Here is a 24,118-nt window from a genome sequence, read left to right as displayed (position 1 = left end):
ATATATATATATGTATATATATATATATATATATATATATATATGTATATATATATATATATGTATATATATATATATATATATATATATATATATATATATATATATATGTATATATATATATATATATATATGTATATATATATATATATATATATATATATATATATATATATTATAATTTTGAATTTACTTTTAAGAAACGAGAAATTTCTGAAAAAAAAATTTTTGTACAATAATTAAATTCATTGAGAATAAATATACTTATTTAAAAAATTCCATACATTTTTTAATTATTTGCTCACATAATAATTGAAATGTGAATATTGGTCATCAAGAAAATGCCATTCAATTTACTTTATGAATTGTATTGGGAACATTTATACAATGTATTAGAACTTATTGTAAGGTTCAAAGAAAACATATAGATAGATAAATGATTATTTATTTATTTCGTATTTTGAATTCTTAAAAATTAATTATTCTTCAATTTAAGGAAAATAATTCATTCAAATAAAATTATAATAATGTATAATATATTGATTTATGATATGTATATCTACATATATATATATATATATATATGTGTATATATATATATATATTTATATATATTATAATTTTGAATTTACTTCTAAAAAAAAAGAAATTTTTGAAAAAAAATTTTTTTTACGATAATTAAATTCATTAAAAATCAATTTAATTATCAAAAAGATCCCGTACATTTTTCAATTATTTGCTCACCTATTAATTGAAATAAAAATATTATACATCAAGAAAAATAATTTATTTAACTCAATTATTTTCTTTTTTCAATCAATTATTTGACTTAATTCTTCTATTTATATTTAATTATAATCATGTATGATATATATAAATAAATGTATTTATATTTAATTATATTAATGTATAATATACAAATATATTCATCTATATATTATGATTTTTCATTCACTTTTACAAAAAGAGAAATTTGAAAAAAAAAATTTTTTTCACAATAATTAAATTCATTAAAAATAAATATACCTATTAAAAAAATCCTATGCATTTTTTATTTATTTGCTTAAATATTAATTAATATATAAATATTAGTCATCAAGAAAATGCCATTCAATATACTTTATGAATTGTAATTTGGAACATTTATACAATGGATTGGAACTTATTATAAGGTTTGAAGAGAACATACAGATGAATAAATGATTATTCATTTAATTTCACATCTTCAATTTTCAAAAATCAAGTATTCTTCAATTTAAGAAAAATAATTTATTCAAATCATTTATTTTCTTATTTCATCAAATTATTTAACCCAATTACCTCCATCTGTATTCAATTATAATAATGTACGATATATTATTGTATAATATATCAATGTATGATATATATATATATATATATATATATGTATATATATATATATATTATAATTTTCATTTTTCTTTAAAAAAAGAGAAATTGTATAAAAAAAATTTTTTTAACATCAATTAAATTTATTTGAAATGAATATAATTATTGAAAAAATTGTATATTTTTTTTAATTATTTGCTCACACATTGATCAAAATAAAAATATTATTCATTAAGAAAATGCCATTTAATTTACTTTATGAATGGTAATTTGGAACATTTATACACTGTATTAGAACTTATTATAAGGTTCAAAGAAAACATATAGATAGATAAATGATCATTTATTTATTTCGTATTTTGAATTTTGAAAAATTCATTATTTTTCAATTTAAGGAAAATATTTTATTTAAATTAATTATTTTCATATTTCAATGAATTATTCAACTTAATTACCTCCATTCATATTTAATTATAATAATGTATAATATATATATAAATAAATGTATTTATATATAATTATATTAATGTATAATATATCCGTGTATGATATATATATTTATATATATATATATACAAATATATATATATATATATATATATATATATATATATATATATATATATATATATATATATATATATATCATAATTTTCAATTGACATCTAAAAAAAGAGAAATTTTTGAAAAAAAATTTTTTCTTACATCAATTGAATTCATCAAAAATGAAGCTAATTATCAAAAAAATCCTATATACTCTTTAATTATTTGCTTATATATCAATTAAAATAAAAATATTATTCATCGGAAAAATGCCATTTAATTTACTCTATGAGTTGTGATTTTGAACATTTATACCATGGATTAGAACTTATTATAAGGTTTAAAGAAAACATACAGATAGATAATTGATTATTTATTTGATTTCATATTTTCAATTTTCAAAAATTTATTATTCTTAAATTTACGAAAAATAATTGATTCAAATAATTATTTCCTTATTTCATCAAATCATTTAACCTACTTACCTCCATTTATATTCAATCATATCAATGTATAATATATATGTAAATAAATGTATTCGTATTTAATTATATTAATGTATAATATACATATATACAGGGTGTCCTTAAATTGAGGGACACGGACCAGCCAACGTGATACCTGACTGAAATGCAACCGAGAATTTCTTTACCGGAAGGTCGTCCGACGCATAGTTTTTGAATTATAAGCGATAGCATTAGGCCAATCAGAGTGCACCATTTCATCTGGATTTACCACCACGGAAATTGCTGTTTTGATCGTCTGGGTGAATTATTATTATTCGGTTACAAAGTAAATATCGGCACCTCCCCTCTCTGGCTGTTGTACCCCTTCTCGAGCGCTGACCTCGGTATTGTTGCCGCGGCACACGCTGCCGGCCGCACAACGACGGACGCACACTCGTGTGTGTGAAAATAAGCGAATGCCCAGCTACACAATACTACGAAACACACATCTACGATTGAAAATAAAAATAAATCTCCAAATAAATCAGCGGATTTAAGACTTAATGTTATAAAACACTTGCAATCATCGATGTATGCATAAAACTAGAGATTTTAGACGATTGATATGCCGTTAGGGTTCATAATTAGTCATTCAATCAATCTGAATTATGCTTTCCGAACATTTTTTGTGTCTTTGCAACATAACTTTTCCACTAGTTTGAAATTCATCATTGACATCCGATTTTTCAATAATGCGAGGAAATAACAACTCGCTGAATTGACGTGTCAATAGGTTTGTAAATCAATTACAATTCACCTGAGTTAACACAAATTAACTGAATAAATGAGAATTCACTGAATCACTAAAAATGATAACTGAAATCATGAGAATTATTTGAGATATAACTGAATTAGGAAGAGTTGTAATAAGTCAAGTTACTTTGAAAAACATTAGATTCGTGCCAAAATTTCACGATTAGAGAGAAAAATAATTAAATTCAAATAAAAAAGTAATTTTTAATCAAGAAGAAGAAAATTTCCAAATACCTGAATTCAAATGAAGCAATTTGAATTTAATAAATCTATCCGAATTTGAGGAAAAATAATAATTATTATTTTTATACATCTATATATATATATATATATATAGATATGTCAAGGATAATGAAGTGAATAACGAGAAGGATTATTACCGCTTTCTTCTATTCGGTCTCCAGAGAAACTGCGGCAAAAATTAATAACAGAATAAACATTAAACATTTTGAATCTTGTGATTAACGTGAAGTGAATAACGAGAAGGATTATTACCGCTTTCTTCTATTCGGTCTCCAGAGAAACTGCGGCAAAAATTAATAACAGAATAAACATTAAACATTTTGAATCTTGTGATTAACGTTGAATTTTCAAAAGCATTGTTCAATAAGTTAAGTTTTGTTTTATCTTGTGAAAGAATAAAAAAAGGTGGTTCAACATGCGTCCCACACGCAAGACACAAAGTTCACGAGTGTTATTTGGCCATTCTCCGACATCAGAAGTGGGATACCGAAGGGACGCGGAACCATCCATTTCAGAATTACCGTCCGAGACTCCTCAACGCAATTCCAATACTTCGGAAGATCGTTGGCAAATCTTGTTTGAGAATCAAAATGAAAATATGATGGAGTTAATTCGAAAAATGCGAAGTCCAACTGCTGATTCTCATCATGAAGTTACTTTTCCGCTATTTAATCCGGATGAGCAAAATATTAATGCACAAGCTTGGTGCTCGACAGCTAGCTTGTGTATGCAAGAACAGGAACTTCAAGGGAGCAAGTTAGTAAATGCGTTGAGTAAAGCTATGAAAGGATCAGCTGCATCTTGGTTTCCTCAAATCAGCTTTAACGGAATGACTTGGAAACAATTTAAAAACATTTTTCTCGCGCGATATGAAATTATTGAAACTCCCGCGGCGACGTTACTTTCGTTATATTCTGGACAGCCAAATGGAGATGAAAATATCGCTGCATATTCAAGTCGAGTTTTAAGTGTTCGTATTCCACGACTACAACTGATGAATTCCGAAGAAATTGCCGTTTCGATTGTTCTTTCTCATGTGGCTCAGTTGGATCCACGTTTAAAACGTTTGGCTCTTACTACGGAAATAAGTTTTCGAACGAAGTTACAACAAGAACTTATGGCAGTTGATTAGCGAAAAAGAGCTTTTCCTTTTTCTTCAGCCAGAGAGGGCTCATCGTTCGATTCCAAACGACTGAGATCTTATGTATCTTCATCAAAATGTTTTCACTGTGGAAAATTTGGACACAAAATATCGGAGTGTCGAAGTCGTTCATTGAGCACCATCCCGGACAACTTTGGAAATCTTTCAAAGAAAATACCCTCCACCGCTGTGAAATCTTCTGTGACGTGCTTCAAATGTGGAGAAGTTGGACATGTTTCTACAAGCTGCAAGAAGTCTTCTGGATCTGGACAAAATACCCTTGCTCAAGGCCAAATGGAGCGTCGTGTTAATTCGTGTTCTATTCAAACGACTTTTGGCGAGTTACTACATTCCGGTGAGAAGTTTTCATTTTGTTTTGATTCCGGTGCTGAATGCTCTCTGATTAAAGAAAGCATTGCTAAAAAATTTCCAGGAAAACGTCAGAACTTTGTAGTCATTCTTTCCGGTATCGGTCCTTCCAGTATTCAAAGTGTCATTCAAATCTTGGCACAAGTGACTATAAATGATCATTCCCTGGAAATTTTATTTCATGTGATTCATGATGATTTTCTTAGTACTGAAATTCTTGTTGGAAGAGAAATCTCTTGGTTACTCAATAGAAATGACAGTTGACAGTTTAGTTCTAAAAAGAATTCCGAGGGTTAATGTTTGTGAAGTAGACTATCATTCGTTTAATTTTGACGAAATAAAAACAGATGTTTCTGAACTTGACAAACGTCTCTTGGTTGATGTTTTAAACAAACTTCGTTCAACTTTCGTCATAGGAACACCTAAATCTAGAGTAACGACCGGATAACTTGAAATTCGTTTGCTAGATCCTAACCGAACCGTGCAAAGACGACCTTATCGTCTTTCGACTGTTAAACGTCAAATAGTGCGAGATAAAATCAAGGAATTACAAGAGGAGAATGTCATCAGACCCAGTTGTTCTCCTTTTGCTAGTCCCATTATTTCAGTTAAAAAAAAGATGGTTCTGATCGAATGTGTGTTGATTATCGGGAGCTTAACAATAATACGGTGGTTGATAAATATCCGTTACCGCTTATTGCTGATCAGATAGATAGACTAGGAGGTGCTCATTATTTTACATCTCTTGATATGGCTAGCGGTTTTCACCAAATTCCTATTCACCCAGATTCTATTGAACGGACTGCTTTTGTTACTCCTGACGGGCAGTACGAATATTTAGCAATGCCTTTTGGTTTGAAAAATGCACCTTCTGTTTTTCAGCGAGCAATTAACAAAGCTTTGGGAGATCTAGTGAATACGTCTATTATTTGTTATATGGATGATATTCTCATCCCGGCAGAAACAATTATTGAGGGTATTCGAAAATTAGAAGTTGTTTTAGGGGCTTTGACTAAAGCTGGATTTTCAGTCAATCTAAAGAAATGTTCATTTTTGAAAACGAAAATAGAATTTCTTGGTTATCAAGTTTCGGCAGGAGAAATTCGACCAAATCCTCGCAAGGTTATCGCGTTGACTGCACTCCCGCCTCCTCAAACTGTTACTCAACTTAGACAATTTATTGGACTTGCCTCGTATTTTCGGCAATTTATAAAAGGGTTTTCTAAACTTGTTTGTCCTTTGTATAAACTCACTAATGGAAAGGGTAGGATTGATTGGAAACCTGAATTTGAGGAAATTCGAACAAAAATTGTTTCTCACCTGACGAGTTCTCCTCTTTTAATGATTTTTGATTCAAATTTTACTATAGAATTACATACAGATGCTAGCTCAGTTGGTTACGGTGCAATTTTCATCCAAAAAGTTGGTGGAAAGGCCCATGTTGTAGCTTATTTTAGCAAAAGAACTACAGAAATAGAGTCGCGATATCATTCGTATGAATTGGAAACACTTTCTGTTGTGAATGCTATTAGGCATTTTCGGCATTATTTACATGGTAGAAAATTTACAGTAGTTACAGATTGTAATTCTCTCAAGGCATCTCGTGCAAAACTTGACTTATCCCCAAGAGTTTATAGATGGTGGGCATTTTTACAGTCATTCGACTTTGATATTGTTTATCGAGAAGGAAAAAATCTATCACATGCAGATTTCTTTTCTCGAAATCCTTTACCTGAGAATGACAAACTGAATGTTGAAACTGTTGAGCAAAAACGTATAAATTTTTCAAAAATTTCTCACGGTTGGTTACAAGCGGAGCAGCAGAAGGATGCCGAAATTCGTGATCTTATTTCTAAATTAGAAAACGATGAGCTTGACTCAAATGTTTCTAATACATACGAACTTAAATCTGGAATTTTGTTTAGAAAAATACAGCGAAATAATGACACTCGTATTTTACCAATAATCCCTAAAGCTTTTCAGTGGTCCATAATAAATCATGTTCATGAATTGATTATTCATTTGGGATGGCATAAAACTTTAGAGAAGGCTTACCAACATTATTGGTTTTCTAATATGTCCAAATATGTCCGAAAATTTCTCGAAAATTGCATTACTTGCCGAATTTCCAAATCTACTTCTGGTAAAATTCAAGCTGAATTACATCCAATCCCAAAGAGTATTCCTTGGCATACTCTTCATATTGATGTTACTGGAAAGCTTAGTGGCAAAAGTAATATTAAAGAATATGTTTTTGTGTTTATTGATGCCTTTACTAAGTTTGTTTTTCTTTACCATACTCTTTCTATTGATGCTGTATGTGCTATAAAAGCTTTAAAATCAATCGTCACATTATTTGGAGCACCGGTTCGTGTGATTGCTGTTCAGGGGAGATGTTTTGCAAACAAAAATTTTGGTGATTTTTGTGGTTCGCATTGCATTAATCTTCATTTGATTGCTACTGGTACTAGTCGAGTCAATGGTCAAGTCGAACGTGTTATGAGTACACTTAAAAATATGCTCACTTCTGTTGAGGTTGATAATAATAGATCTTGGCAGGATTATCTTGGAGATATTCAACTGGCACTGAATTGTTCCGTCAGTAGTGCGACTAAAGCTACGCCTCTGGAATTGATGATTGGTCGCGTAGCCAGACCGTTGAATCTGTTACCGATTACTGATTGTGAAAAAGAAATTGACTTATCGGAAATCAGAGAGCGAGCAGCCAATATGATTGAGATTAACTCGCAAATTGAAAAATCGCGATTTGATGCCCGAAAGGCAAAATTTTAAAAATTTTCTGTTGGGGATTATGTTTTAATTGAAAACCACGAAAGAAATCAAACAAAATTGAATTCAAAATTTAAAGGGCCATTTCGTGTTATTGAAGTGTTAGACGGAGATCGGTACATTTTAAAATCTCTAAATTGTAATCGAACGTATAAATACGCTCATGACCGTCTTCGAGCAATACCTGACTGTTCTGTACCTTCAGAATTGGATATTGATTTTGATAAATCTTCTGAAGAGTCATTGAGTATTCAAGGTATTGAATTACAAATTTAATGTGTTATTTTTGGATTAATAACCTGTGAAATCCTTGTTGGCGCACCTGTTATAAGAAATTCATCAGAATATTGGAGTAGGAAATGATTGTCATTCCCTTTGGTTTGAGCTTGATCCTAGTGCACACATTCATTACGCTTATTAGTTTCAAGTCAAAAAAAAAAAAAACCTTACTCATTTCGGTGAACGGAGATGGCGCAATGTAACGGCTAATGGTGTGGTGCTGTCGCATGAGGCGACTGTGTGTGGAAATGTTGATGTATGGACGGCTTGACGTTGTCATACGGTCACACATGTGAAGCCCAATTGATAATTGGCAATGTGTGTGGAAATTACATCTTTGGATAAAAATATGTCTCATGAGAGGAATGCAAGTCTTTTGAGAAGATTGTAGTTCTAGCTCTTGTGAAAAGAAGATAATTTCTATGAGATGGGGTGTTGTCAACAGTTTGTCAACGGACTTGTTATTTAGTATGGAATTTGTTAAAACTTATGGATTTGTTAAAGCACATCGTCTCTGATTTTTGGAATGGTAATATGATCAGGTTGACCGAACGGTCTAAATATCTTTCAATTTTTGTATTACAGCACACGAGGACGGGTGATTGTCAGGATTAGCCGTGGCAAGGATAATGAAATGAATAACGAGAAGGATTATCGCCGCTTTCTTCTATTCGGTCTCCAGAGAAACTACGGCGAAAATCAATAACAGAATAAATATTGAACATTTTGGATCTTGTGATAAACGTTGAATTTTAAAAAGCTTTGTTCAATAAGTTAAGTTTCGTTTTATCTTGTGAAAGAATAAAAAGGTGGTTCAACATGCGTCCCACACGCAAGACACAAAGTTCACGAGTGTTATTTGGCCATTCTCTGACATATATATGAATGAATGTATTTATATTTAATTATATTAATGTATAATATACCAATATATATATATATATATATATATATATATATATATATATATATATACATTAATATAATAGAATATAAATGGAGGTAATTAAGTCAAATAATTTATTAAAATAAAAAAAATGATTCATTTAAATGAATTATATTTCTTAAATTAAAGAATAATTAATTTTTAAAAATTAAAAATATGAAATTAAATAAATAATCATTTATCTATCTGTATGTTTTCTTAGAAGTTCATAATAAGTTCTAATCCATTGTATAAATGTTCCAAACTACAATTCATTAAGTAAATTAGATGGCATTTTCTTAATGAATAATATTTTTATTTTAATTAATATGTGAGCAAATAATTAAAAAATATATAGGATTTTTCTAATAATTATATATAATTTTGAAAAATTTAATTAATGTAAAAAAAAATTTTTTTTAAAATTTCTCTTTTTTTTAAGAGTAAATTAAAAATTATAATATATATATATATATATATATATATATATATATATATACTTATAAAATAATATACCTATATATATATATACTTATAAAATAATATACCTTGTGACGGGTTTTGAGTCCGCACGAATAATATGGGTGGGGAAGACAATTAGAGACGGGGCGGATATAATCGGTAAAACTTAGTGTGTGTATTTTTGCACCAGGGCTCGACTTAAACTAAGAGGTACAAAAGGGTTGTAGACTTGAGCGGTGGCTGATCACGCCTCAGCCCTTAGCGTTACTTAATACTAACTTACAGATACGCGCGCGGGGGGGGGGGGGGAGGAGTGTGGGAGGTGACGGGGAATATGAGGTCGGAAGGGTTGATATGGCGAGGGGAGGGTGGTGTAGAGTGACGGGGAGTGTGTGGTAGACAGGGTTGGTATTGCGAGGGGAGGAGCAGATCGGCGGTAGAATGCAGGCTAACCTGGTGTCGTCGGCGTGTGGGTGGGTGTCTCGAGGTGTGGTGGAGTGTAGCTGGGTGTATCGGTGTGTGGGTGTGACTCTCTCTCTTTCTTTCTCTCGGTGTGGTTGAGTGTAGCTTTTTTTTTTTTTTTTTTTTTTTTTTTATAAAGAGGTACGAAAAAAGATCTTCAGAAGACACCGCCATCATTAATGCTCCGCCGCCCATCCTACGGCGGATAACGATAGTCGGTAGTGTGGAGATTTTTACCCACTAAAAAAAACACTCCTCTTCCCCACTCCCCGCAGATGTTACGGGGAGGACTGGATTGGAACCGCGTTAGCATTACATCAATCCAGTCCGTGCTGCGTCTTGAGTGTTGAGTGTAGCTGGGTGTATCGGTGTGTGGCTGTGACTCTCTCTCTTTCTTTCTCGTTCGCCCTTAGGCTGGGCTGCTCAGGTGTTGCTGCGGTTACTTCCGTGCTCGTACTCAATCTGGCGCTCGGCTCTGCCGAGCGTCGGGGGGCTTCGGTGATGTTCGGGTCTTTCCCGACGGGACAGGGCTCACCCGTTCGGCTCTTCCCCGCGGGTTTGGGGTTTGTTGTGACTTGCACTCTAGGTGCAACGTCACAACTCCCCCCTCCCCACGCGGGGCGAGGCCTATAGGGTGAGCCGGTTTCGGTGACGGATTTTGTGGTCCTTTCGTCTGTGTATTCTCCTTTTGTTATTTTTGTTGTTTCTGTGTTGTCTGCTCCGATCTGTCGGGGTTAAGGGATGGAGGTTGGGTTGTATTTGCGGGGTATGTGTTTGGTGTGGGTTGTGGGTCGTCTTATATCTACTTATTCTACTTAGTCTCGTGTGTCTTAATCAAAATCATGTTTTTTTCTCTTATATAAACTTATTCTATTCTTATATTATTTTGTACTTGAATTTTTGGTTTTGGTACGGTGGCTCTCGTCGGTGTGGGTCTTGGTGAGTTTTTGCGTTGTTCTTTGTACCTCGTGGCTCGTGGTTTCTTCTCCCTTCTCTTCTCTCTTTTTGGGTTGTGTTCTGTTTCTTTGGCCTCCGTCTGTCGTTGTTCGTCCGTCCGTTTGGTGTTGTCAGTTTGTCTAGTGTTTCCTGTTTTGTTCTTTTTTCTGTTTCCGTATTGATTTTCGTTTTTTGTATCGTTTTGAGTCCCGTGTGGTGTGTGTGGCTGGTTGGGGTGTTTGTGTATGTTCCACTGTGTCCGTGAGTGAGGTGGTGTCGGTGTTACTATCTGTGTCGTTGTCCGGCGTTTGTGTTTGTAGCGTGCTTGTGTGTGTGGTTTCGATGTGTATAACTGTCTCTGCGGTGGAGGTGGTGGAATCTGTGTCGCTGTCGGTGTCTGGTGTGTTGGGGGGTTGTGTTTTGTGTGGTGCTGTTTGATGTGTGGTGTGTGGTTGGTGTGTTGAGGTGCTGGCTTCTGTTTCGTCAGTGTTTGTGCGTTCGTGTGCCCGTCTGGTCATGTATCTTTCTTTTTGTGCTCGTAATTCGTCGTCTAGGGTGCTTGCTGGTCCTAAACTTGCAATTATGGCTATTATCTCGGGGTGTGGTCCTGTGTGTTGTTTGCATGTTTGTTTTGTCTGTGTCGATTCTGTGTGTCTGTCCATGTTAGCGAGTGTCTGTAAGATCCTGTCCTCTGTCGTCTGTGGTGGTCTCGCGAATCTGGTGCGTGCCCATTGGGGGGTTGGTGCGGGGGGTGGTGTGTAACGTGGTGTTGGTGTGGGTGTGGGGCGTGTGGTTGTATGGGGTGTTTGTTTCTTGGTGGGTGGGTGTGTAGTCGTGTGTGTGGCCGTGGTTCGTGTGGTGTGGGTAACTGTTGGTGGGTGTGTGATAATTTGTGGTGGGTGTGTTGTGTCTGTGTTAGTTTGTGTGCAGGTTTGTGTGTGTTCTGTGTATTTGGTGCCCCGGACCAGCCCGTTGCATTTCGGGCATTGCCTTGGTCCGGAGGGTGTAATTGTGTGTGTGGTCATCGGTGTGTGTGTTTGTGAGTGTCTCTGTGTGGCTGTGGGTGCAGTGGTTGTTAAGTGTGTTGTTGTCGTGGTGGTCTGTATTACCTTTATGTAAGGGGGGGGTGTCGGTAGTAGGGTTCGTCGGGTCTCCGTCTGGTGTGTGCCGTCGCGTCCGTATTTGTGTGGGTGTGGGGCCTGTCCTGGTGTTTGTAATAGTGGTGTTTTTTCTGTTTGTGTCGTCGTTGTCGTCGGTCTCGTCAGTCGCAGTGTCATCAGGGCCGGTATTTTTGTTTGCTGATTTTCCATGTTGTGTTTCTGTGGAGTGAATACACATGTTAGTTTATTTTCGGGGCGTGTTATTGGGCGTGGTTGTTTTGTTGCTTATTTGATTATGTATATAATTTTAGGTCTTCTATGTGACATTTTCCTATATTTTTACCGCTCTCAGTTGTTAATTCGTATATTGTGGGTGAGACTTTTCTAGTGATTATGTATGGGCCTATGAATTTTTTACTTAACTTAGCTGTCGTTCGTTCTGGTCCGGATGAGAGTGTATGGTTCTTTTTCAGTACTCTGTCTCCTTCCTTGAATTGAATGTCTCGTCTTCGTAGGTTGTAGTAGTGTGCTTGTTTTTCGTTTGCTTCTATTAAGTGCCTCTGTACTTCGTCTCTAAGTATTTGTAGTCGTCTCAAGTGGTCTGTCCATCTGTCTGTGTCTTGTAATTCTACTTCGTTGTCGTTCTCTAACTGATTTCTTAGACATTGTGTGGGATTTAATTCCCTTCCTAGGTTTAAAAAGGCTGGTGTGTGTTTAGTTGATGTGTGTGTACATGTATTGATCGCGAATTGTAAGTCTTGTAAGTGTATGTCCCATTCTGTGTGGTCGTTGTTTACGTAGGCTTGGATCATTGTTTTAGCGGTTCTGTTGACGCGTTCTACGGGGTTGGCTTGTGCGTGGTATGGGGGGATTGTTGCGTGTCTTATGTTGAATTTTTGTGTCAGTTCGCGTATGAGTTTGTTTATGTATGGTGTGCCGTTATCTGTCAGTAGTATGCGTGGTGTACCCCATCGTGATATTACGTGTGAGTGGAATGTCTGTTCTACTGTTTTGGCGTTTGCTTTGCGTGTCGGTATGATTTCCACCCATTTGGTGTATAGGTCTTCGAACACTATGATGTATTGGTTTCCTTTTTTTGATCGTGGGAGTCGGCCCATGATGTCGGAGGCTACTACTGTTCACGGTTCTTCGATAATTCTCATGCCCATTAGTCCTGCCGGTCGCGCTTGTGTTGTTTTTGTTCTTTGGCATGTGTCACATTTTTTTATGTAGTTTACTGTGTCTCTGTACATCCCTGGCCAATAATATTTTTTTGCTACTCGTTGGTATGTTTTTTCGATCCCTAAGTGTCCTGCTTGTGTTACGTCGTGGTTTTCGTGTAGTATGTGTGTTATTTTGTCTTTGGGTATGACTAGTTTCCATGGGTTTGTGTCTGGTAGGAGGTTTGAGTGTAGGGGGTTAGGGCGGTGGAAGTATAGTTGATTGTTTCTGATTCGCCACGACTCGTTTTTCTCTGGGCGTGTTTGTACTTGTGTTTTTTTGTATGTGTACCACTTGTCTGTCGTGTCTTCTATTGTGTCTATGTGTTCTTCGTCTTCGTGTCGTCTTGAAAGTGCGTCTGGCACGTCGTGCATTGTACCTTTTCTGTGTGTAATGTCAAAGTCGTATTCTAATAGTTCTAGTGCCCATCGTGCAAGTCGGCCTGTGGGGTTTTTTAATTCTCTAAGCCACTTCAGTGCGTGGTGATCTGTAATGACTTTAAAATGGTATCCTTCCACGTATGGTCTGAATTTTTTTATGGACCAGAGTACCGCCAAACATTCTCTCTCAGTTGTCGAGTATTTACGTTCTGCCTCGCTTAGCGCACGGCTAGCGTAGGCTATGACATGCTCTTCGTCATCGAGAGATTGTGTTAGTACGGCACCTATCCCTGTTCCGCTAGCGTCTGTTTGTAGTGTGAATGTTTGTGTGTAATCTGGGCATGCGAGTGTGGGTGGTGATGTGAGTGCGTGTTTGATTGTGTTCATTGCGTTTTCTTGTTCTTCCCCCCAGTGCCATTTCTGGTCTTTTTTCAGTAGTCGTGTTAGTGGTTCTGTAATGTGTGCGAAGTTAGGTATGAAGCGTCTGTACCATGATGCCATGCCAATTAGTCTCCGCAGTTGTTTTATTGTTTTTGGGTTTGGGTAGTTTTCTATGGGTTGTGTTTTGTCGGGGTCTATGTGTAGTCCGTGTCTGTCTACTATGTATCCGAGATATTTGACTTGTGCGCATCCGAATTCGCACTTCTCTGGGTTTATTGTTAGTCCCGCGTCTGTAATTCTTTTGAGTATTTGTTCTAGTCTTTGTAAGTGTTCGTCGAATGTTTGTGTTACTATTATTATGTCGTCTAAGTATGCGAATGCATATGGTTCGCATTCTGGGCCTATGAGTCTGTCTAGTAGTCTTTGGAATGTCGCCGGTGCGCCTGTCAGTCCGTATGGCATTCTTTTAAATTGAAATAAGCCCATTCCCGGGACTGTAAAGGCTGTTATGTGTTTACTGTCTTCGTCGAGTGGTATTTGGAAGTATGCTTGGCTTAAGTCGATTTTTGATATGTACTGTGCTGTCCGTAGTTTGTCTAATATTGCTGTCATGTATGGTAGTGGGTATGCGTCTTTTTTTGATACTGAGTTTACTTTTCTAAAGTCTAAACAAAAGCGATATGTGTTATTTGGTTTTTTTATCATCACAATTGGGCTCGACCATTCGCTTTCTGATGGTTCTATCACGTCTTCTCTTAGCATTTTGCCTATTTCTGTGTGGATGGCTTCTCTAATTTTTGGTGATACCATATAGTATCTTTGTTTTATGGGTGCGTGTCCTTGTGTGTCTATTTTGTGTTTAATTAGGTGTGTTAGCCCGAGTTGGCCTGGTAGTGTTGAGATTTTCTGCTGTATTGTCGTCTGTAGTTGTGTGTGTTGTGATTGTGTGAGTTCTTGTATTCCTGCGCATATCTGTGGTTCGGTTTCTTTGTCAGTTTGTGTGTCGTTTGTTGTTTGTGCGTTTGTGGGTATGATTTTTTGATTTGTGATTTGTGTGTTCTGTGGGTTGTCTTTTTGGGGGGTGTTTTCCGGTGGTGTCTTTGTGCTGGGTAGTGTTGGTGTTAGTGGTTTTTGTTTCATGGTTGTTTTTTTTGTGTTTTCGTGTCTTTCTGTTGTTTTCGGGTTCGTTTGTTGTTTCGTTGCTTCTAATTTTTCTGCTGCTTTTGCTTGTTTTGTGTGTGTTTGTGTTGATTGGTGTCGTGTTTCTCGTGTTTGATGTGTTTGTATGTATTCTTTGAGTGGTGTTGGTAGTTTTTGTGGTCTAGCTTGCATGTGGTAGTGTGTCTGTGGGTCGTCTATCAGTGACCATGTGTTTTTTCCATAATTTATTAGTATTCCAAATCTTATTAAGTCGCTGTTCCCAATGATACCTTGTGAGCCTAAGTTTGGTATTAATCCGAAATTAATTTTTTTTGTTATGTTGCCGAGGCGTATTGGGAGTGTTACTGCTCCTTCTATCGTCACCTGTGTTCCGTTTCCCATTGTAGCTGTTCTGTCGGGTGTGTTGTTTATTTGTGTGTCTGTGTTGTGTAGTATTTGTATTACTTCTGCGCCTAGGTATGAGTGTGTTGCCCCTGTGTCTATTAGTGCGTTAAATTCGTGACCGTGTATTTCGATTCTGATGTGAAACCTACTTTCCGTTCTGTTGTTATCTGTTGTAGGTGCTACTGTCTCGGGTGTGTTTGTGTTGTTTTTGGGGTTGCCCTCCACCCTTGCTGGGTCAACCCTTACTCGTTTCCCTGGTTCTGTGTTTGTGTGCATTGCCATCTGAAGTGTCCGGGTTGGTTGCAGTTAAAGCATCTGCGTGGTGTTGTGCCTGTGTTTGGATTCGTTTGTGTTTGTTGCTGAGTGTAGTGTGGTGAGTTATACGTGATTGCGGGGTATCGAGTCTGTTGCGTGTTTTGGTTTGTTTGGTTTCGTCGTATGTTGTCTGTGAGTGCCGGTGGTATATTTGGTGTTGGGAGTATTGCTGGGCGGGGTTGTGTTTGTGTGTACTTGTATGGGATGTATTGTGTGTGGTGTGTTTGGTGTGTGTAGGTTTCTCGCGGGTGTGTGTAGTTGTTTAATATTGTTTGTCTCGTGTTTTCCCATTCGATATCTGCTTCCCATTCTTTTGCGGCCATTTCCAGTTGGTCGAAGTTCGCGAAATCGTATGGTTTTATGTATGCCTTGTATTCTATTTTCATGTTTCTGTATGCCAGGTCTAATTGTGTTCGTGGGTGGTATGGTGGTTTTAGTTGTGATAGTAGTGTTCTAAATTGTATTAGGAATTGTGTGATTTTTTGTGTTGGTCCTTGTACGTAGTTTTTGATTTTTTGTTCCAGTCTGTCCCTGTGTTGTATGTCTTGAAATGCGTGTGTAATGTCTCTTTCGAATTCGTCCAGTGTTCGCCATTTGCCTCTATTTAATCTGTACCAGTTTTTTGCGTCACCTTCGAGTATCGGGCTGAGGTTGTTGATTAATTGTGTATCGTGTATTTCATAACCCGTTTGATAGTCGCGGAGATTTTGTAAGAATTCGTCTATGTCTTCGTCTGTGTTTCCTGAGTATTTTATGTTCCATGTTTGTATTGTTTTCATTGCCATTGCTGGCTGATTCCAATATGAACTGTTCGGGTTTGGTGTGTGGTTTAGGTGTGTCGTGTTTTGGTTGTTTGTGGGGTGTATTGACTGTGTGCTGTATATGTGTGGGTCTTCGTATTCGTTTCTGTCGCTTGGTAGTGCTCCGAGGTCTATCAGATTTTGTATAAATCGTGTGTTACGAGTGTTGGTGGCTAAAAATGTGTCTGTTCCCGTGAAGTGTCGGTTCGTTTGACTGGTTGTTACCGTGTTAGTTTGCGTGTGTGTAGGTGTTGGGATTGTATTGTATGTTTGTGTGGGATTTGTTGGTTCTGGGCTTTCTTGATGTTGAATTTGTGTACTATGTAAATTGTGTGTATTCTCTATGATAGCTGCATCGATTATATTTATTGCGTTTGGTGAATTTATCGAGCGTCTTCTATTTATTTCCTGCGGTTGGGTCGGCGTTTGTTGATCTCGTGTCGCGCGCGGCTCGCTCTGTGTCGAGTTGTTTTGGTTGCGTTCGGGTGTGTGTATGTCCATGTGTTCGCGCGCTAGGCCTTGTGGTTCTCTGTGTCCTTGGTCTGCCATTGTGTGTCTCGTGTTTGGTAGTGTGTGTGTTCAACTGTCTTTATTCGAATTTTCATGATTGTGTAGCTTTGTTTCGTGAGTCTGTGTGTACTTTGTTAGCGTTTATTCCTGTGTTTTGTCTCTTAATTGTTCGTATTTGGGGTAAAAATGTGGGTAATTTACGTTGGGCGCCAATTTGTGACGGGTTTTGAGTCCGCACGAATAATATGGGTGGGGAAGACAATTAGAGACGGGGCGGATATAATCGGTAAAACTTAGTGTGTGTATTTTTGCACCAGGGCTCGACTTAAACTAAGAGGTACAAAAGGGTTGTAGACTTGAGCGGTGGCTGATCACGCCTCAGCCCTTAGCGTTACTTAATACTAACTTACAGATACGCGCGCGGGGGGGGGGGGGGGGGAAGGAGTGTGGGAGGTGACGGGGAATATGAGGTCGGAAGGGTTGATATGGCGAGGGGAGGGTGGTGTAGAGTGACGGGGAGTGTGTGGTAGACAGGGTTGGTATTGCGAGGGGAGGAGCAGATCGGCGGTAGAATGCAGGCTAACCTGGTGTCGTCGGCGTGTGAGTGGGTGTCTCGAGGTGTGGTGGAGTGTAGCTGGGTGTATCGGTGTGTGGGTGTGACTCTCTCTCTTTCTTTCTCGTTCGCTCTTAGGCTGGGCTGCTCAGGTGTTGCTGCGGTTACTTCCGTGCTCGTACTCAATCTGGCGCTCGGCTCTGCCGAGCGTCGGGGGGCTTCGGTGATGTTCGGGTCTTTCCCGACGGGACAGGGCTCACCCGTTCGGCTCTTCCCCGCGGGTTTGGGGTTTGTTGTGACTTGCACTCTGGGTGCAACGTCACAACCTATATATATTTATATATACATATACTTATAAAATAATATACCTATATATATATATATATATATATACTTATAAAATAATATACCTATATATATATATATATATATATATATACAGGGTGTCCCTAAATTGCCTCCCACGGACTAGCCAGCATGATACCTCGTTAAAATCTAACCGAGAATTTCTTTTCCGGAAGCTCGTCGGACGCATAGTTTTTGAATTATAAGCGATAGCGCTAGGCCAATCAGGGTGCACCATTTCATCTAGATTTGCCGCCACGGAAATTGCTGTTTTGTTCGTCTAGGTAAATTATTATTATTCGTTTACGAATTAAATATCGGCACCTCCCCTCTCTCGCTGCTGTACCCCTTCTCGGGCGCTGACCTCGGTATTGTTGCCGCGGCACACGCAGCCGGCCGCACACCCACGGACGCACACTCGTGTGTGTAAACAGAAGCGCATCCTCAAGCATAAGGGGTACAGCAGCGAGAGAGGGGAGGTGCCGATATTTAATTCGTAAACGAATAATAATAATTCACCCAGACGAACAAAACAGCAATTTCCGTGGCGGCAAATCTAGATGAAATGGTGCACTCTGATTGGCCTAGCGCTATCGCTTATAGTTCAAAAACTATGAGTCGGACGAGCTTCCGGAAAAGAAATTCTCGGTTGGATTTTAACGAGGTATCATACTGGCTAGTCCGTGGGAGGCAATTTAGGGACACCCTGTATATATATATATATATATATATATATATATATACATTAATATAATAGAATATAAATGGAGGTAATTGAGTTAAATAATTTAATAAAATAAAAAAAATGATTTAATTAAATAAATTATTTTTCTCAAATTAAAGAATAATTAATTTTTAAAAATTAAAAATATGAAATTGAATAAATAATCATTTATCTATCTGTATGTTTTCTTAAAAGTTCATAATAAGTTCTAATCCATTGTATAAATGTTCCAAACTACAATTCATTAAGTAAATTAGATGGCATTTTCTTAATGAATAATATTTTTATTTTAATTAATATGTGAGCAAATAATTAAAAAATATATAGGATTTCTCTAATAATTATATATAATTTTGAAAAATTTAATTGATGTAAATAAAAAAATTTTTTTTAAATTTCTCTTTTTTTTTAAGAGTAAATTAAAAATTATAATATATATATATATATATATATATATATATATATATATATATATATCATTCATATATAAACTAAATTTTTAATTTATATAAATTATAATTTATAAAAAATTTTAATAAAAGAAATTTTAATTTCATAAATAAATTTACAATTTATCGCCTAAATTCAGCCATTTTATCAAATATTGAATAAATGATTATTTTCAACTAATCACAAAAACATTGGAACATTATATTTTATATTTGGAATCTGATCCGGAATACTAGGACTATCTTCTAGAATAATTATTCGTATAGAACTAGGAACACCCTCATCATTTATTGGTGATGATCAAATTTATAACATAATTGTAACATCTCATGCATTCTTAATAATTTTTTTTATAGTTATACCCATTATAATTGGAGGATTTGGAAATTGACTAATTCCTCTAATACTTGGAGCCCCTGACATAGCTTTTCCCCGAATAAATAATATAAGATTTTGACTATTACCCCCGTCATTAATCCTACTAATTTCAAGAAGATTAGTAGATTCAGGAACAGGAACAGGTTGAACAGTTTACCCTCCTTTATCAAGAAATCTTGGACACTCAGGACCCTCTGTTGATTATACAATTTTTTCTTTACATATAGCAGGAATTTCATCAATTCTTGGAGCAATTAATTTTATTTCTACAATAATTAATATACGACCAAAAGGAATAAGATTTGAGCAAATACCTTTATTCGTCTGAGCAGTAAAACTAACAGCTATTCTTCTTTTATTATCTCTTCCAGTTCTAGCAGGAGCAATTACAATATTATTAACAGATCGAAATATAAATACAACTTTTTTTGATCCTTCAGGAGGAGGAGACCCAATCCTATATCAACACTTATTTTGATTTTTTGGACACCCAGAAGTTTATATTTTAATTTTACCAGCCTTCGGGATAATTTCTCATATTATTTCACAAAAATCAGGAAAAAAAGAAACATTTGGAACTCTTGGAATAATCTATGCAATAATAACAATTGGATTATTAGGATTTGTAGTTTGAGCACATCATATATTTACTGTAGGTATAGATGTTGATACACGAGCTTACTTTACCGCTGCTACAATAATTATTGCAATCCCTACTGGTATTAAAATTTTTAGATGATTAGCAACACTATATGGATCTGAAATAAATTTTAGATCATCAATACTATGAACATTAGGATTTATTTTTTTATTCACAATAGGAGGATTAACAGGAATTATACTTTCTAATTCTTCAATCGATATTATTCTACATGATACATATTATGTTGTAGCACATTTTCATTATGTTTTATCTATAGGAGCAGTATTTGGAATTATAGCAGGATTTATTTACTGATACCCATTATTTACTGGAATAACATTAAATATAAAATGATTAAAAATTCAATTTACTATTATATTTTTAGGAGTAAATATAACCTTTTTTCCACAACATTTTTTGGGCCTAAATGGGATACCCCGCCGTTACTCTGATTACCCAGATGCATTTACAATATGAAATATTATTTCAACAATTGGATCAATTATTTCTTTTATTAGAGTATTATATCTAATTTTTATTATTTGAGAAAGAATGTCAACACAACGGCAAATTATATTCATAGAAATTACAAATTCATCTATTGAATGAAAACAAAAATTTCCTCCTTCAGATCATAGATATGAAGAAATTCCAGGAATAACAAAAAATTCTATTATGGCAGAAAAATGCATTGGATTTAAACCCCATAAATAAAGTTTTAAACTTTTTTTAGAAAATGATAACCTGATCAAGAATAAATTTTCAAAATGCTAATTCACCTATTATAGAACAGTTAATCTTTTTTCATGATTATACTATAATTATTTTAATCTTAATTACAGTATCAATTTTATATTTAATATTAACTATAATATTAAATAAATTTACTAATAAAAACCTTTTAAATAAACAAAATATTGAAATTATTTGAACAATAACTCCTTCAATATTACTAATCTTTATTGCTATACCATCAATTCATCTACTATACTTAACAGATGAAATTAATAAACCCCTAATTACAATTAAAACAATTGGGCATCAATGATACTGAAGATATGAATACTCAGACTTCAAAAATATTGAATTTGACTCTTATATAAATAAATCAATTAATAAAAATTCTTTCCGTTTATTAGATGTAGATAATAACACAATTATTCCCTTAAATACACAAATTCGCATGATTGTTAGATCAAATGATGTAATTCACTCTTGAACAATTCCTAGTCTAGGAAAAAAAATTGATGCAATTCCAGGACGATTAAATCAAATTAGATTATTAATTAAACGACCAGGATAAATATTTGGACAATGTTCAGAAATTTGTGGGGCCAATCATAGATTCATACCAATTGTTATAGAAAGAATTCCAATAAATTATTTTTTAAAATGAATCAATTCATTTTAATTCATTAAGTGGCTGAAAAGCAAGCAATGATCTCTTAAATCATTTTATAATATATTAGCAAATATTCTTAATGAAAAGAATTAATTTATTAAAATAATAGTTAGTCAAACTATAAATATTAGAAAATTCTAATATTCTTTTATTCCGCAGATATATCCTATAAATTGATTATTTTTATTTACAACTTTTACTATTCTTTTTACTACAATTATTATTATAGCATATTTTAGAAAAAAGAATTTTTTTAAAAAAAAATTCGATAAATTTTTTAAGAAAAAAAAATTTGGTTTCTGAAAATGATAATAAATTTATTTTCAATTTTCGATCCAACTTCAACTTTTTTTCCTAACCTAAACTTAAATTGATCAAGAACATTAATTGGAACATTCCTATTTCCATCAACAACTTTTTGACTAATTATATCACGAAAAAATATCTTATGATGAAAATTAATATATATAATTCATTCGGAAGTAAAAATTTTATTAGGTAATTTTAAAATTAACAGAACATTAATTTTTTCATCTTTATTTTTATTTATTCTATTTAATAATTTTATAGGTCTTTTTCCTTATATTTTTACTAGAACTAGACATTTATCAAATAGAATTACATTATCATTATCTTTATGATTAAGACTTATACTATTTGGGTGATTTAAAAATATAAATCATATATTTACTCATCTTGTTCCTCAAAATACACCAAATGCATTAATACCTTTTATAGTATTAATTGAATCAATCAGAAATTTAATTCGTCCCTTAACACTTGCGGTACGATTAACAGCAAATATTATTGCAGGTCATTTACTAATAACCTTATTAAGAAGAATTGGAACAAAAATTAATATATTATCCTCATCTATTTTAGTAGTTAGACAAATTTCTTTACTAATTTTAGAATTCGCTGTTTCAATTATTCAAGCTTATGTTTTTATAGTACTAATTACTCTATACTCTAGAGAAGTAAACTAAATAATGTCAAATAAAAATATATCCTTTCCTCAACACCCATTTCATTTAGTTAATTACAGACCATGACCTTTATTAGGATCATTAGCTGTAATAATTCTACTTTTAGGTTCTATTAAATGATTCAATTTCAAATTAAAAAATATATTAATATTAGGAATTCTAATCACCATTTTAATTATAATTCAATGATGACGAGACATTATTCGAGAAAGAACCTATCAAGGATTACATACATCAAATGTAATAATAGGAATAAAGTTAGGAATAATTTTATTCATTGTTTCAGAAATTTTTTTCTTTTTATCTTTCTTTTGAGCTTTTTTTCATAGATCCCTCTCACCTTCAATTGAAATTGGAAGAATATGACCTCCAAAAAATATTACACCATTTAACCCTTATGATATTCCTTTATTAAATACAATTATTTTAGTTTCTTCAGGGGCTACAATTACATGAGCCCACCATAGATTAATAAATAATATAAAAAAAGAAACACTAAAAAGAATATTATTAACAATCATTCTAGGTATTACTTTCTCAATATTACAATGATATGAATATTTAGAAGCACCATTTACAATAGCAGATTCAGTTTATGGATCAACTTTCTTTATTGCTACAGGATTCCATGGAATTCATGTGCTAATTGGTACAACATTTATTATAATTAACTTATTTCGAGTATACTTAAATCATTATTCTAATTTTCATCACTTTGGATTTGAAGCAGCCGCATGATACTGACATTTCGTAGATGTAATTTGACTTTTCCTTTATATTTCTATTTACTGATGAAGAACATACTAATATATTTATATAATATAACTTAAGTATAATTGATTTCCAATCAATAAGTCTAACAAAATTTAGTATAAGTAATTAAATTAGTATTTAATACCTTAATAATAATTATAATAATTACTATTATTATATTAACTATTTCAATAATCTTATCAAAAAAAACATTTTATGAATTAGAAAAAAATTCACCATTTGAATGTGGGTTTGATCCAAAAGGATATCCACGTATATCATTTTCTATTCGTTTTTTTCTAATTGCAGTTATTTTTTTAATTTTCGATGTAGAAGTAACATTAATATTACCAATAATTATAACCTTAACAATTTCAAATATAAAAATTTGACTATTTATAGTATCATACTTTATTTTAATTTTATTATTAGGATTATATTATGAATGAAAATTTGGGGCACTAAACTGAATTTAAACCTACAAAGTTGAAATAAAATTTATATTCAGTTTCGGCCTGAAATTATAGTTATTTATTATAACTCTACTTTATAGGATAATAGTTAAATATAACATTTGATCTGCATTCAAAAATTATTAATATTAATTAATTTATCTTAAATAATTTATATTAAAATTAATTGAAGCCAAAAAGAGGCTTATTATTGTTAATAATAAAAATGAATAAAAATTCCAATTAAATAGAAATATAAAATAAAAAAGCTTCTAACTTTTTATTAAATGATTAAAATTCATTTATATTTCTAATTTATATAGTTTATAAAAACATTACATTTTCATTGTAAAAATAAATTATTTAATTTTATAAATTAAATGTTTAAAGATTTAAATAAATCATCATATTATCTTCAATA

At 33.7% G+C, this 24,118-nt stretch overlaps 2 protein-coding genes and 1 long non-coding RNA gene across 3 annotated transcripts; 1 reads left to right on the top strand and 2 right to left on the bottom strand.

The window, feature by feature from the left end:
* Positions 1-10,899: 10,899 nt before the first annotated feature.
* Positions 10,900-11,784, bottom strand: LOC124297750 (mucin-2-like). The gene has a single exon (XM_046749061.1). It carries the CDS (start codon positions 11,782-11,784, stop codon positions 10,900-10,902), a length of 885 nt encoding a protein of 294 aa, XP_046605017.1.
* Positions 11,785-11,991: 207 nt separating this feature from the next.
* On the bottom strand, positions 11,992-17,630 carry LOC124298711 (uncharacterized). Its single transcript, XR_006906861.1, has 2 exons — positions 17,596-17,630; positions 11,992-12,078 (listed from the first exon to the last, which is right to left on the bottom strand). It is a non-coding gene; the product is annotated as an uncharacterized LOC124298711 (long non-coding RNA).
* Positions 17,631-19,249: 1,619 nt separating this feature from the next.
* On the top strand, positions 19,250-21,517 carry LOC124298709 (cytochrome c oxidase subunit 1-like; the record flags this gene model as incomplete). Its single annotated transcript, XM_046751080.1, is given in 1 exon segment — positions 19,250-21,517. A coding segment is annotated over 1 exon segment (1,332 nt), but the record flags the coding sequence as incomplete, so codon positions are not given.
* Between the last annotated feature and the right edge of the window lie 2,601 nt (positions 21,518-24,118).

Source organism: Neodiprion virginianus, chromosome 2, assembly GCF_021901495.1.
Source record: "Neodiprion virginianus isolate iyNeoVirg1 chromosome 2, iyNeoVirg1.1, whole genome shotgun sequence".
NCBI classification, from domain to species: domain Eukaryota; kingdom Metazoa; phylum Arthropoda; class Insecta; order Hymenoptera; family Diprionidae; genus Neodiprion; species Neodiprion virginianus.
This window is presented reverse-complemented; position numbering and strand designations above follow the sequence as displayed.

Excerpts from the sequence above, each read along its gene's own strand:
- LOC124297750 (XM_046749061.1), bottom strand. The coding sequence starts at position 11,784 with ATGACCACACACACAATTACACCCTCCGGACCAAGGCAATGCCCGAAA.